The 14,432-nt window shown below is 41.2% G+C and overlaps 1 protein-coding gene across 1 annotated transcript in view; it reads right to left on the bottom strand.

Moving 5' to 3' along the window:
* Positions 1 to 12,399, bottom strand: part of SLC9A4 (solute carrier family 9 member A4) — a 37,352-nt gene extending 24,953 nt beyond the window's left edge. Inside the window, exons 1-3 of the mRNA XM_019529566.1 lie at positions 11,762 to 12,399; positions 8,343 to 8,806; positions 1,596 to 1,855 (exon numbers count right to left, since the gene is read on the bottom strand). Coding sequence (XP_019385111.1) covers positions 1,596 to 1,855; positions 8,343 to 8,806; positions 11,762 to 11,915 — 878 coding nt within the window. The 5' untranslated portion in view covers positions 11,916 to 12,399. The remainder of the gene's footprint in view (positions 1 to 1,595; positions 1,856 to 8,342; positions 8,807 to 11,761) is intronic.
* Positions 12,400 to 14,432: the final 2,033 nt, after the last annotated feature.

Below are 14,432 nucleotides of genomic sequence, written 5' to 3'. Positions count from 1 at the left end.
ATAGATAGATAGATAGATAGATAGATAGATAGATAGACATCTACTTTGGTTAGTCTATAAGGTGCAAATCTACCCTGCCTTAAGACTATGTCACAAAAAAAGTAGAGAATAGAAGGAGGAGGACCCACTCACCTTTTATATTAACATTGTTCATGGGCTTGAGCAGGGTGGGGTAGAATCACATAGGTAATTAAGTCCACTTACATGCCCAATGGGTGGGAAAGAATCTCATCCTTGGTGTCCATGTTCAAGCATTAGCCTTATTAACTGAGAGTGATCTGTGGAGGTACCCTTCACCTGAGATGCTAATGCCCTTAATAGGCATAGATACATGCAACCTTGGGTATGTGTGCATGTGTTAATGCTTCTGCATTCTGTATTTTGGGCAGTATTCAATTCCAATCTATACTAGTCAAACCAGGCATCATTCCATTGAAATCACTTGAGTTACACTTGATTTTACAGAACTATAATTGAGAAAAAAGATCTGACCCATTATCTTTTGCTCTTTTTATATTAGCAATTTGATATATGTAGTGGTGTGCGAAATGGGCCATATTCAATTTGGATTCAGCCCAAATCAGGGACAGTGATTCAATTTGTTGATTTGGATCACTGTCCCTGATTTGATTCAGCCAAATCTGAATCTGAAGATTCAATGCTGATTTGGCGAATCAGTGATTTGGCCACAGACACAGCTTTGAACGTTTTTTCCACATACTTCAAGGTACCAGGTGCAGATCATAAATGCTGTGATGGTGGGGCAGATGAAGCATTCCACAGATGCATGGGGGGAACCCCCCACATGCTCAGCGGTGAACCCAGAAGTGGACCGGAAGTACTTCTGGTCTACTTCTGGATCCATCACTGAGCACGCAGGAGACCCCACCTGCCCCCCGCCCAGCTCAGTGATTGGCCACAGGGTGCCCCACCAAACCCAGAAGGTACCAGTTGCTGAGCCAGAGCAGGGGAGGGGGGTGGCCCCCCCATGCACTCCATGACAGACCTAGAAGTGGACCAGAAGTGTTTCTGGTCCACTTCCAGGTCTACAGCTGAGCGTGCTGGAGGCCCCCCCCTATGCTCCAGTGGGATGCTCCATCTGCCCCACCATCTCAGCTTTCACAAGCCGCCTGGTACTTTGAGGTATGTAGAAAAAACATTTAAAGCTGTGTCTATGTCTGAATCATCAAGTCTTTCCAAACCTTCCAAATTGATTCAAAGGGTTCCTATTTGATTCGGAGAGATTATAAAAGGATCTCCTGATTCAATTTGGAGATTCGGCTGTGGAATCAAGCCAAATCTCTGCTGAATCAAATCAGCAACCATAGCTTTGCACAGCCCTAATATAGAGCTGTATCACTCTCAGAACCTTATTGGGATGTTACACAGAAATAAATTCTATAGTACAAGTCAGTCCGCTGTCCAGTCATGTTATGTTCAAAAAAGATATATCAGAGGGGCCAAGATTACATCTTTTGGCACTGAAAAATCACAACCGAAAAAAGAGGTGGTAACCAACACTATACTCAAAACCATGGCAAGGATAGAAGTCCACCCCTGTTGGAGGCATTTGAAAGTTCTTACTGGATACTCACGCCAAAATTCCTGAGATGTAAAGAGTTTCAGCAGACAAGTAAGATAAGTAGCTGAACATGAAGACCAGCAAAGGCTCTATTGAAGATATGTTCTGTGTAAATCGAGTCATGAATGCTGAAACAAAGCCAAACACGATGCCAAATAGTATTCCACCTAGCCCTACCACAAAGAAGCGAGCAAACCCAGCAAGAACATCAACTGATTCAATCTCTTCATATCTATGCATCTGGGAGAAGGCGATGAATATATTATATAACACCTGTATCCAAAGAGACATCAGTTAGAAATATTTCAACATCCACAATGCTTATTTTTAATTACACATCATGTATTGATTTATATTGCTTAGCAATGCAGTAGTTTAAGTTCTAGTCTAAACTTACATTTAAACAGGCTTGAATAAAATATATACCATTAACCCCTCCTCCCCACCCCAATCCCTGCTTTTGAATCCAGTGTTGGACCCTAGGACCATCACCTCCCCATTAAGTGCTTTAACACATCAGTCATAGTCCATTATATGTCCTGCATCTCTATGGTTCAAAGATCTTTAATTATTTTCTGCATGCTTAGCACCTCCTCCAGAAGAAGAAATCTTCCACCCAGACTGTCCTACCATCTGGTATTTAGGGTATTGAGGGGGGAGGTATGGGTTTGAAACAATTCAAGGCAGAAGCAGGAAGTAACCTTGGGTAAGTGTTTTAACCACTGGGCTATTATGCCAACAGAGATCACTGGCATCACAACTAGCTGTATCTTAAAAGAAAATGACAGCCATAACTGGTTTCTCAGGGAATTAGCAAGGTGAGAGAGGACTACAGTTAGATGTCTAAGTACTGATTAGGTGCTAAACAGGTAGAATAGGCTCTGGACCCTAGTTTCTGGATCCCAGTTAGTATTAGGTAATAGTTATGTGCTGAACTGCTCAGTCTTATCAGGACTGGGGCAATTCTGAGTATGTGCAGAGGTCCTACTTTACGTACTTGAAAGTCAAAAAGCAAGACACCTAGGGCATTTAGGTGCCTACCGGGTTATGCAGCAGCTGAGCAGAGCTTTTTTTTTCAGAATCACAGCTCTGGATTCAGGCTCTTACATTCCACCTAAGTCCCATATTAAGTGTTTAAGACCCTTCTTGGATTTTATTCTTAAATTGATAATGCTTTCAGTGTGGTCTAGAAAATGTAAAATGCAATATAATAGAATAGAAGCCAAGCCACATACCAGATATAGATAAATGCCCAACTCATTATTGTTCAAATTCTATCATAATTCTTATTTAACAAATGCTCGAGTCTGTTATAATACTTATAATAGACATTGATATAACTGATTTAGTAGATGCCTGCCGCAATTGTGTTCTTACTAGCAAAATATTTTTCAATGATTTGAAAATACTGGGTTTTTCTTTTCACTTATAAAAAACCTCTTTGACCCCTTAGAGCTAGATTAAGACTAGAATTTGCTCTATAGTTTTGATAATCCAGATAACTAAACAACAGCAGTTATATTACTAATTTCCAGCTTTGCTAGAAGTCATGCGTTGTTCATTTTCTATTTTCATTTGTTGTTTTCATTCATTTTTTGATTTCTCTTCTGATTTGGTTATTAATCATTCCATTTGTGCTGGTCCAATCCCATCAACTCCTCTGTGCCCTTTATTTTCTTATATATTCTATTTTAATGACATTTCCCTTGTTTTCAAAGTCGGCATTTTAAAAGTTGCTAATGATTTCAACTTTAAGGGTTTAAAAAAGTAATCCATTTATTTTTTGAAAGACTTTTAAAGTCTACTTGGCCCAGTACATACACTGGGGGCACACCGTGATAAGCATACACGTGAGGTTTGTGGTACCCTTTAAATCCCTTTAAGGTACTGCAAACCACACACAGAGCACTTACACCAGTTTGCCACACTACTAATCTGTAGCACAGTGAGTTTTTCTGACCCCTGTGTTAAAAAAAAATCGGCTGAAAAATGCAGTTCAGTGCATACGGCTGCAGTGTGCACCACAGAAAAGCAGACCCTGGCTGACCAGAGCCACGCTTTGGCTGCTGGCCAGTCTCTGAGCGGCCGGCTCAATGTTGCTGCTGCTGCCCCAGAAGGCCTCCCAGAACCCCACGTAAGGCCGTGCGCCTCCCTTACTCCACCTGGGTCTACTTGCTGTGTGCCAGAGTACGTGTGCAGGGGCATGCCCAGGACAAATAGCAGCACCACAAATATGTGCCACTGCTAGTTGTCTTACGGTAAACACCCCTTTACATGTGCATGCTTGTCAAGATGCTCCTTGGGTCTGTAACACTAACTTTTATTAATCATAAGTTAGCCACTGTCTCACCATATTTCCAAATAACCTTTGTTCTGAAAAAGATCATGATGAAAAATATTCAGGAATTTTCATTGCTACATTTTTAAGTGGCAGGGAAAGGTTGCAACTATTTAATATGGGTTTATCAGTACCATTATAAATCACAGACCATTGTTAATCAGTGTCATTGGCAGTTATGAGGATAATAGTCTTCCACTAAAATGGAAATAATTGGTGATTCTTAAGAGGACTGAAGAGGCTGATTCAAGATCTATATGTTTGATTGTAGATGTGGCAAACAGTTCTGGGAGGACAGAGGAGATTCTGGTGATACTGGGTCACTGATCTTCATCTTTCTCTCTCACGTTGTAGCAAGGTGAGTTTACTCAAAATAATCAACTATTGTCACATATTGTGGTGCCACTGGGAATGGTTCAGTCTTTAGATATTGATACTAATATTAATTTTGCTAATATTCTTGGCTAGTAATAAGTCATATGATGCCTGTTATCATTAGATCTCAGTCACATTCAATTCATGTAAATCTTTTAAAGTAAGTTTGAAAAAAACATTTCTAAAGACAAAAAGTCTTCACCGTGGTTGCCCAGAAAATATACTTTCCAGAGACACTCCTGCAAGACACAGGGCCAATGTGCTTCATATCTGTTGAGTTCTTTAGTATTTCATTCTCTAAGTCATTTAAGAAGGTTGTTTAATAAGTCTGAGGTAGATATTTGCAGATAGAAGGTTTAAGCACATTTAAATGGAAATCTTATTGCCTGGATATTATCCACCCTTAAGCTGCTTCCTATAAACTTCAAATTATCATATAGTATCATCTGAGAGCCTCAATATCAAAATTACTGGGTGACACACCAAATACAGTGATTGTTCCAGCTGGTAGCTTCCTAAAAGTAAGCATTTTCCAAACTGCAAAGTATGGAATTAACCTTCTCAGTAGCAGATCTTTTAAAGACTGGATGAATGTATGTAAATTGATAACAATTAAGGTACAGCAACCATTCTCTACTACATTTCCTCCACTGACCACATCCTCTTTCTACAGTTTTGAAAGGTGCATGTTGTTATACAAAGTGCTGGGCACTGCTGAAAGTATGGCTGGAAAAACTATATTCAGCAAGTAACTTACTCATTGAATTTACCCTTTTCCTGAGTTGTCCATTGCATGTGCATGTTTGCTGTGTGTACTCATTTGTTCTATGCAAAAGCCATGGATTATTCACTGGAAGAACAGTGATTGTTTTAGCCACCAATTATCACTGGAAGAATAGTTGTGAGTATGTGCTCTCCACCTGAGTCACAGGGTATTCTTTCTATTCCAGAAATTATAATTGCCTATAATTCTTTTAATAGCCATTAACATTGCAAAGGCCCAAGCCAGATTCCAGGGAAATCTTGAATTCAGAGTTCAGTACCTAGGCTCCCTGGGAATGGGAACCAAAAAAACCAGTGTTGAGCAGGGAGCTGGCTGAGTGCTGTCATTGCTAAGCTGCCACAGACATGAGGGTGGACTACAATCACCACTATTGTTTTAAAAGGAAGTGATGGTTGCAATTGCATTGTGTGTGGAGCCCATTCTGTTAGGAAATCTCAGAGCATGCCTGCCGGATGAAGCACTTGACAGGAGGCAGGTAAAAGAAAACCTAGTTTATGGATCCTGATTGAGTTTAGACTGAAATGAACTGATTTCACCTCTCCTTTCTCTGTATACACAATTCTCTTGCAAATACCCAGTTCATAACAAGCAACAGAGCAATAGGTTGTGAGAGATCTTCAGCCTCCTCATCTTAATTATGGACATCATTCTTCTGAAGCTAATGGGAGTGCTCACATAAGTAAGGTGACCACAGTTTGGCCTCCATTCCCTTAAATAGGAATAAGTTCAAAGCCATTATTCTGACAACACAATCTATTGTTTTTGGGAGGTTTTGCCCACTTAAGTGACTAGCTGTAGAGTGCGGCATCCAGCACAAAATGCAGACACATTTCTTAAAAAGTTTTCCTTTAAACATGTTCATTCAACTTGATAAACATGTTGTGAAGGACTGGGAAACAGCTGTGTTGTTTTATATACCTCTCATGTGCACCTCAGTTCATTTCTGTGATATTATCCTGCCTGAGTGCATAGTTAACTGAAAGACAGCTGTTAAGAGAGAAACCTGTAGGAAATGATAAGATAAGACACCCAAAGTAAACACTCTCAGGTTGAGACAGCAATATTTGCACTATCTGGCTCCATCCCAGCTGGATGGTTTACTCATCTCAAGTTTAAAGCCAAAGGTCAAAGGGGATTTTAAACCACAAAGAAGAGATGGTGGTTGAGTGAGCCAGAGAGGCTGTCTAGGGCATCATTTTATGCCCCAAGATCGTTTAATATGTCTCCTACCTGTGTAGTTCATCCCATAAAAGATATCACTAATCAGATTCCTGTTTCTAGGGTATCACTGAAAGTTAACTGATTGATCAAGATAAAGGTGATATATGGAGGACAGGTCATTTCCCTTGCCAGAGATAGGGTTAGATAGGCTGAGACTTTTAAAGGTGGAATACATGTGTGTGTGTGTGTGTGGAGGGGAGGAGACTACTGTTTCATTCCCCTTGCTCTACATACTTTGTGGTTTTGAGCAACAAATAAATGTTTTACTCTGAAGCCTATGTTTCTATGTCACTGCAAATAGATGTTGACACAGGCTTTCAATGGGAAACTCATGCAGGTGCTAAAACTAAGCTGGACCTGTCATTGATGCAATTAGTAGCTAAAAGATTGTACTGTAACTATTCAGTTTTCAAGGGTATGCACACCATGGGCATGTCCAGACATGCAGGCACACGTGGGTTGTGGCATAACAAATCACACACATTGCACATTAAACCATGCATGGGGCTGCTAATTTGCAGGGGGGGTGTGCAAGAACTTGGGGTGGAGGAGTACAAAGCTGGCTATCAGGATTTTCTGGTAGCACAAAAAAAAACCCAGAAAAAGAAGTGGTGCAAAGCATGTGAAAATAATGGGTGCCAGGACAAATGCAAGGATGGGGGAGCAGGCAGCTCAGAGGGCTGGCCGGGGCATGGGGTGCCTCAGCATGGGGCTAGCTGGCAGGCAGCCCCTGCGCTGAGGCACCCTCCACCCAAGCCAGCCGGGTGGAGGGTGGGCACGTGGAGATGGGGCAGTAGGCAGTCCTGGGCAGCCTGGTCCCTCGTCTGTGCATGCTGAAGATCCTCCTCACAGAAGGAGGCAGAGACAGGGAGCACCAGCCCAGGGCTGCCTACTCCTCTGTCTCAAGACACACTGCATCCCAGCCAGCACCCACTGGAGCTCAGCATGCCTCAGCACAGGGGCTCTGCAGCATGCAAAGATAGGGGAGCAGACAACCCAGGGCTGCCTGCTCCCCTGTCTCTATGTGCCACCCCCTGGCTGGCTGGGGTGCCCCCTTAATGCAGGGGTTGCCTGCCAGCTAGCTTTACCCAGAGGTACCCTGTGCCCCAGCCACTCACTCCAGCCAGTTCCCCTCCTCCTCCCCTCGCCCCCTAAGCACATGGAGCTCGCCAGAAGCTGAAGCCAGACCCAGAGCCGGAGCTGGGCATGGCCCACACCAAACAGCACGAGCAGGGGCATGTGCTGTGGCACAACGTAGTGGCACAAATTTGTTCTGCTATTATTTGTGCCAATGCAAGTGCACGCCACTGCCAGCCTGGACACAGCCCGCGATTCCATCCAGAATCCGATGCTGGAATCTAGTTGGGTACACTAGAGAGAGACTAAGGAGTCTAAGGCATAGTTGGTTCTGCAACAGTGATGCACGTACTGTCCAATTATTGTAAGAGGAGAGAGGGAAGTATCAAGGTCAGAGCAAGTTAGTATAGCAGTACAGTCTAATGCAGTAGCAATATACAGCCAGTTACCCAAGCTAAATGATTTGGAGCTAGCTGAGGTGCCTCTAAAAGGCACTGAACTGTACAATATAGACATACCTTAAGTTGTTTGGAGCAGAAATTTTCTTTTATTTCCTTATACAGTATACCTCCACTGATGCAGGTCAGACCCTAAGCACTGAAGATAATAACAGAGTTGCCATTCACATTATGGAAGCCTTTGGCCTCACTGGTGGGTTTCCTATAGAATGATTGGGGCCTGATTCTCCTTTCACTTCTAATCTTTCTATAACAACGTTGCTTCCCCACTTCTGTTTCACACAAGCTTTGCATGTTATTCCTAGGACAACAGGGACCTAATCCCTGATTCTGCAATATAAAAAAAATACACTTTTTATTCATTTATTGTATTTCCGTGGATTTCAGTGGAGCTATTTCTGGTCCCTGCTGTTGCAAGTCAAAAGAAAATCAAGCCAAATAACTCTACAGCTAAGAAAACTTCAATGTCTACCAAGGGAGAAAAATGAATCGCACAAACCAACTCACCACAGTTATTCCATCATTGAGCAGTGACTCTCCAAAGATCATCATGTAAAGCTGCTCATTAACCGATGCCTCCTCAAAAACAGCCAGTGCAGCCACAGGGTCCACAGCTGAAATCATGCTACCGAAGAGCAAATTCTGCAGCAGGTCAACATCAGTAAGACCAAAAGCTTCTATCTGGCAGATCGCATAGAGAGAGAGACCAATCCCAAATGCATTCAGGAGGGCGCCCAGCACAGACCACCACAGAATGGACCCAATATTTTCAAAAAAAGGGCGAGTTGGCATAAAATAGCCTTCCTTCAGGACAATTGGTGGGAGGAGATACAGGAAGTATATGTTTGTATTCATAACTGGTGGGGTTTTGTGATCGGTGCCAAAAATGATTGCTCCAACTAGCACCCCAACAGCAATCTGGAGGCAGCTTTCTGGCATGAGCCTGGGTAGTCGGTGGTAGAGATGGAAACCTTGAATAAAACATGAAAACTTATCCAAAATGGGAAGGTTTACATATTGCTATATAGTTTATTGTTTCTGAGCTGATATAGAGGTGTTTCCCCTAACTTGGAATGTCCTGTATCCAAGCTAGGTCTTTTAATGTCTCCCTCTACTCTACTAAAGACTGCAGTGTTAACATACCATCTCATTTATGCTCTGGACCTAATTATTATCCCTCTGAAGTTCAAGAGTTCTTTTGCCAACGAGTTCCAGAATAGGCCCTTGTTTTGTATATTATCTTCATCACGTGGATCTGAATCTGCTCTCACTCCCCAAGTTATGTATTATTGCAAATTCATTTGTGTCATCATTCTTATTTAACATTTACAGTAGGGTAGCTCCTAAACACTCAGCCAGGTCAAAGAACCTTTAGAGTGAGCACTGCACAAACCTATAGTGAATAACAGTTATTCTACCCAAAAGCCTCCATAGAGTTATTTCTGGTTTACTATGCTACAAGTGAGACAACTATACTATTATAAACCCAGTGACATAGTTTTGCAGCCTTAATCTATATAAACATTAGTCTAAGACACGGTTTCTCAACCTTTCTTGGACTTGAGACACCCCTCATTGGATTTGAGGCACCCCTCCATAAGCTTTTTGATTTGTGGAACCAATTTCAAAAACTAATTTATATATTATGATGCTTACCTCCTTGCACAAGCCTCAGCCTGTGCTTCTCTGCTTAACTTATCTGCCAATCTCCCCACACTTTGCTTATCTTCTCACAGCTCCCAGCACTATTCAAAGGTTCTGGGTCATGCTGGCTGAGAATCAGTGCTCTGAGATATTACTACACTGCTAAACTATCACGGCCTATCAGCGACTCATACAACCTGAAAAACAGGTGATTTTTTTAAAAAACAAAAACAACATCTTTATGACCATAGTTTTACTAATTTCTACTTCTAATTTAAACAATATACAGCCATAGAAATTAAATGGCAGAAAATGAGCTATTTGCAAGAGAACTGGAAAATAATTTTTTACCCCATGAAAGTTTTTTTTATTACAATTTTTCCCATCCTCAAACTGGACCAAAAAAAGGGCAGAATCTTGCACTGCCAAGGCTGGGAATCCCATTAAGTGCAGGACCCCCAGGTGCAGCAGACCATGGGATACCCCTGTGGCTGGGGACCCCATCAGTTGATGGGACATAACTATGCTACACATTCAAATTAAAGCTAGATAGAAATCAGCTATAAAGTTATTACATGTTTTCCCCCTCTAACTTTGGGTGCAAAAGTAACAATTTTCACTTAATTTGGCCACAGAAAGCAGTTTATAGCTATGACCAAACACAAGTGCATGGCTGCAGACAGCTTCAACAATTGTTGATTAGGTGAAAACCTCATCCCTCATTGCATGAGGTATCAGATAAAGACATTTCAAGGTGTAGCAACTTTTGTAACTTGTGTCTGGAGCTCCCAGCCTGTTGCTGTTTCTAGAATGGGAGGGGGGAAAGGGAGAAGAGAGTTCAGTCTGGGGGGTTGGTGTATTGGAGCACCCTGAAGGTGGGGGTGGGGCTCAAATTCACCCATCCCTACCCTTCAGCACCATCTGGGGAGCCCCAAGAACCAGCTCCCTCTGGTCCCTTTCCCCCCTCACATTCTGAAAACAGTGAGTACTTGCAGAGCCCTGGCCATTGCAGCCAGATTCCCAGCCAGCAGCTAGATTCCCCTCCCCACTTGAACCAACAGTGAACTTATGTTTGGTTTGGGATAAATTGTAACTCAAAACACTTTACAAAAATCATTCTGAGTTACAGTTGGGACCTGCACTGCTGTCTGCACCAAGCTGGTTGGACCTCTTTAAGGCATGTCAGGTAATTTGCACATGTAGCTAGTCCAAATTAATTGTGCAATTAACCAGATAATTGCATAATATATGTAACGTGTAGAGGGGACCCAAGTTTCACATAGGACAGAAGTTATCAGCATTAACAGTCTTTGCTCCCTCTTAATTGGGTGACTTTGACCCAAAAGGCTCTATAATCTGAGGTTAGTTTCAGTCATCAAGACATCTATATCAAATCTTTCATGGAACATTTCAGAAATCATACATAAGCTCTTTGGAGCAGAAGCTATCATTCATAATATATTTATACAACACTTTGAGTTGTTACTTTTAAGAGCTCGTATGTCAAAAGTTAAAGAATAATTATTATGTATAGGACTCACAATGACTAATTTTTGTTTTATGTTAAGTATAGCCCATAGTAATATTGTCTTTCTCTCCCCCCATATTTATACTTGTGGACAAACAGGCATACAGGTAGATATGCACATCTGTGTGCCCGCATGGGTGCAAACAGTGTGTACATGCATTTATAATCATGTGATGAATTTAACTTTTTTTGTGCAATGTTGGCTTCTAACCTATTCCCTATTAACACTACCTCCTGACCTACTTGTAAAATTCCTTCTGTACTATGTCAAATAGTAAACATTTTTTTCCAAAATTACCAGGCAATCTTTCCTGCAGTTCCCTCCAGCTGGAGAATTTCTTCCCCACAATTAAATAAACCCAGTTTACACATGCAATATTTCATCTTTCATGTACAAGTGATTGGTCTTAGATTTTGCAACGTGTAACAGGACTTTCTACTTATGTGAAGAGGTGATTTAGAGTTTCCCCTGGGACAGATAGCAGCTGATTGTATCCCTAAAAAGGTCTTGCTTTAGAGTTGCAATTATTATTTTTTATTATTCTTTCTTTGGGATTTCTGTTGGCTTCACAGTAACTAAGACAGCTGTTTTCCCCCTGCATCTCCCTCCCAAGAAGAGGACCTACAAACAGTCCCAATTATTTCCAACTCCCTCACATATGTGGCTGGCCATAAATCTGTTGGAATTTTTTTGCCTTTTTCTTTCACGTATTTCCTTAACAAAGAATGCCCCAACTGGGAATTTTTTACTTACCTATTTTTGCAAGGGAGGCAAGCAGTATCCAAAGGGTCACTTCACAGGGAATCTGCACGTAGTAATAATTCACTTTAAAAACATGCAGTCGCTCATCCCTCAAAGAGTCCTCGGCCTCTCCGGGTTCGTAGCGTGGAGTTGTGTCACTGCTCATTTTGGATAAATCCAAAAATGGAGCAACAAAGGGACACAGCAGAGTCAATATCAATAGTAACTAGTTCACAAGATTCTGACATATGAGCACATGAGTGCCCATAGTCAGGGTTGAAGTTTTCTTTTATTATATATGTAGTATCTACTGTATACGTGGATGTGTGTGGTATTTTCAGCTTGCAGTGACAAAATCTTCAGGACTTCACCACAAAATTACTTAACGTCTTAAAAATCCCAATATCCCTGTGCCTTTCTATTTTGAATTGCAGAAGGATCCAGAGTTTAGATGAAGACACAGGTATTTTCAGGCTCCTTACATACAAATAAAATCTCTCAGCGGCCTCCCACTGTTTAGGAATAAAGTCTCTTTCCATCTAAAAGAGTCCTTGCTTTTGTTTCTACAGAGAAGAGTAGATAAAAGTTGACAGGACACCCTTAAGAAATATCACAAGACTAAAAAGAATCAGAGGGTGCATTTCCCAGCATGCTGAACAGGTAGAACTACCTGCTCCACGCCTCTTTGTCCTGGCCTGCCTTGCTCCCTCCTGCATTCAAAATGCTCAATGCTCCTTGGTAGCTCCAATATCTGACTTATTTGTACTGACTCACTTGATACTTTATTTCATATGTAAATCAATGTATCATTCAAAAGTTACTTTAGAGACATCTAGTGGAGAATCACAAAAATTACATATTGTTCAGTTAAACTTTGTTGTTTCTCATAGCTCCATAAAACATACTCCTGGTGTGTATAGAAATTGCTTGTTCGCCGTTTAAAACATTTTATTGCCAGAACTTAACAGAAGTTCACAGCTTTACAGCACTTTAAAAATAGGTACAACACTTTAAATTAACCCTTGTTAAATGGAACTCATTGTGGTACCTTCTGCATTTTAATTTTTTTTTTTTTTTTTTTACACATACTTATTGGATCCAATCTTGGTATATTTCTTTCTTTCAGAAACAGGACATTCACCTTCACTGTTCAGTTATAAAAAGAAAAGTGTCCTGCTGTACCCTCTTCTGTTTCTTTCTTTGATACTTACTAAGATCCTGGTGCTACCACCTGCATTCACATTAAGTAGTACTTTACTGAATGCTAATCTTGTTGGTTTTGAAGGGCACCTCAAGGAATAACACACTGATCAATCCAAAGAAAGTGAGGAGCTTACATAAATATAAATAATATAGTTGTACATTGATCATTTCCCCATGCATTCACTTATCAAACCTCATGAAACTCTGATTAAACATTAAATTCTTATAAAAAACAGGAAAGTGATGGATGCTTTGATGGGTATGTTTGTATAAAGATTAGAAGGTTTTTTCAATATGGGTAATATGGCTGAATGTATGAGTAACTGCATAACATGAAATGGCCTCTGTTACGAAGGCATTCATTGGTCCTTTCTTGCCTTAAATAAATGAATGTAGCCCAGCTGTATAAATGGTATGTAATTGATTGATTAGTTAGGTAGGATTCTTGCATACTTTTATTGAATTATTAGGCATTCCATGAAATTAGGTATTTTTCAGTATATCTTAATTGGGGAAAGGCAACACAATAAATCTAGAGAGAACTGCTCTTGGTAAATATTTGAAGGCTATTAGAAGAGAATTATCAAGCTACTACCTGTGAAGATGTGCAACCTCCAGCCTAGCTGCACACCTATTTGGCCAAAACTAGGAGACCAGAGAGCAAAGGGATACTAAATGTTTTCTGGAGAAAAAGGAAGGGATCAGTTGTGCCTAAACTGTGTATTGGTGGAACAGATTGACATGGAATAGGGAACAGGCCTCACTGGTGTATCTGAGGTATTTGGGAGTGCAGTATTATTTGGCTATTGCGCAGCCAGTGTCTTATGTAGATATACCCTGAGAGTAGGGAATCATGTGATTATATACCAAAGGAGCATCTGTTTGAGACCTATGACTGGAAATTCTTGTGCTTGAGGAAGCCAGGAGTGGTCAGAAATAAGATAAGTCTCCAAACTGTAACAAAAGGGTCTTTTGTATATGGCCTTATCGGCACTATGCAACTGATTGACTGTATATTGGCTGCTGCCCACCAATAGTACCTATCAAGTTCGGGGGACTGGTGAACAGGGGAATCAATTCAATATGATATGTATGTGTCCACATAAGTAAAATATTTTACACTTGTTAGAACTTTCTTTCCCTCACTCAAAGAATGATCGGGCTGCCTGGGTTCAGATACCATAAAATAGCGTTCCAGCTGGTCTCTGCTCTTGTTCAGTGTATAAAGGGAAATGTCAGTGAGGTGGTACAAGCTCCAGTATTTTCAGTAAGATGTTAATACCCAATTCCATATTACTATCTAATTTGACCCAGTTGGTGCTGTAAAAAATTTGTGGGTAAGTCCAGATATGCGAGCACATGTTTCCTGAGGGACAAATAGCTTTTGCCGCTGCTACTTGTCCCTGGGGAATGCCTGTGCATGCATACTCTGGCACACAGCAAGTTGCCCTGGATGAAGTAGGGGGCACCTGGGCTGGCC

Source organism: Crocodylus porosus, unplaced genomic scaffold (genome assembly GCF_001723895.1).
Source record: "Crocodylus porosus isolate Cpor-Errol unplaced genomic scaffold, CroPor_comp1, whole genome shotgun sequence".
Taxonomy (NCBI): domain Eukaryota; kingdom Metazoa; phylum Chordata; order Crocodylia; family Crocodylidae; genus Crocodylus; species Crocodylus porosus.
The sequence above is the reverse complement of the archived record's forward strand: the minus strand, read 5'-3'. Positions and strand labels throughout refer to the sequence as shown.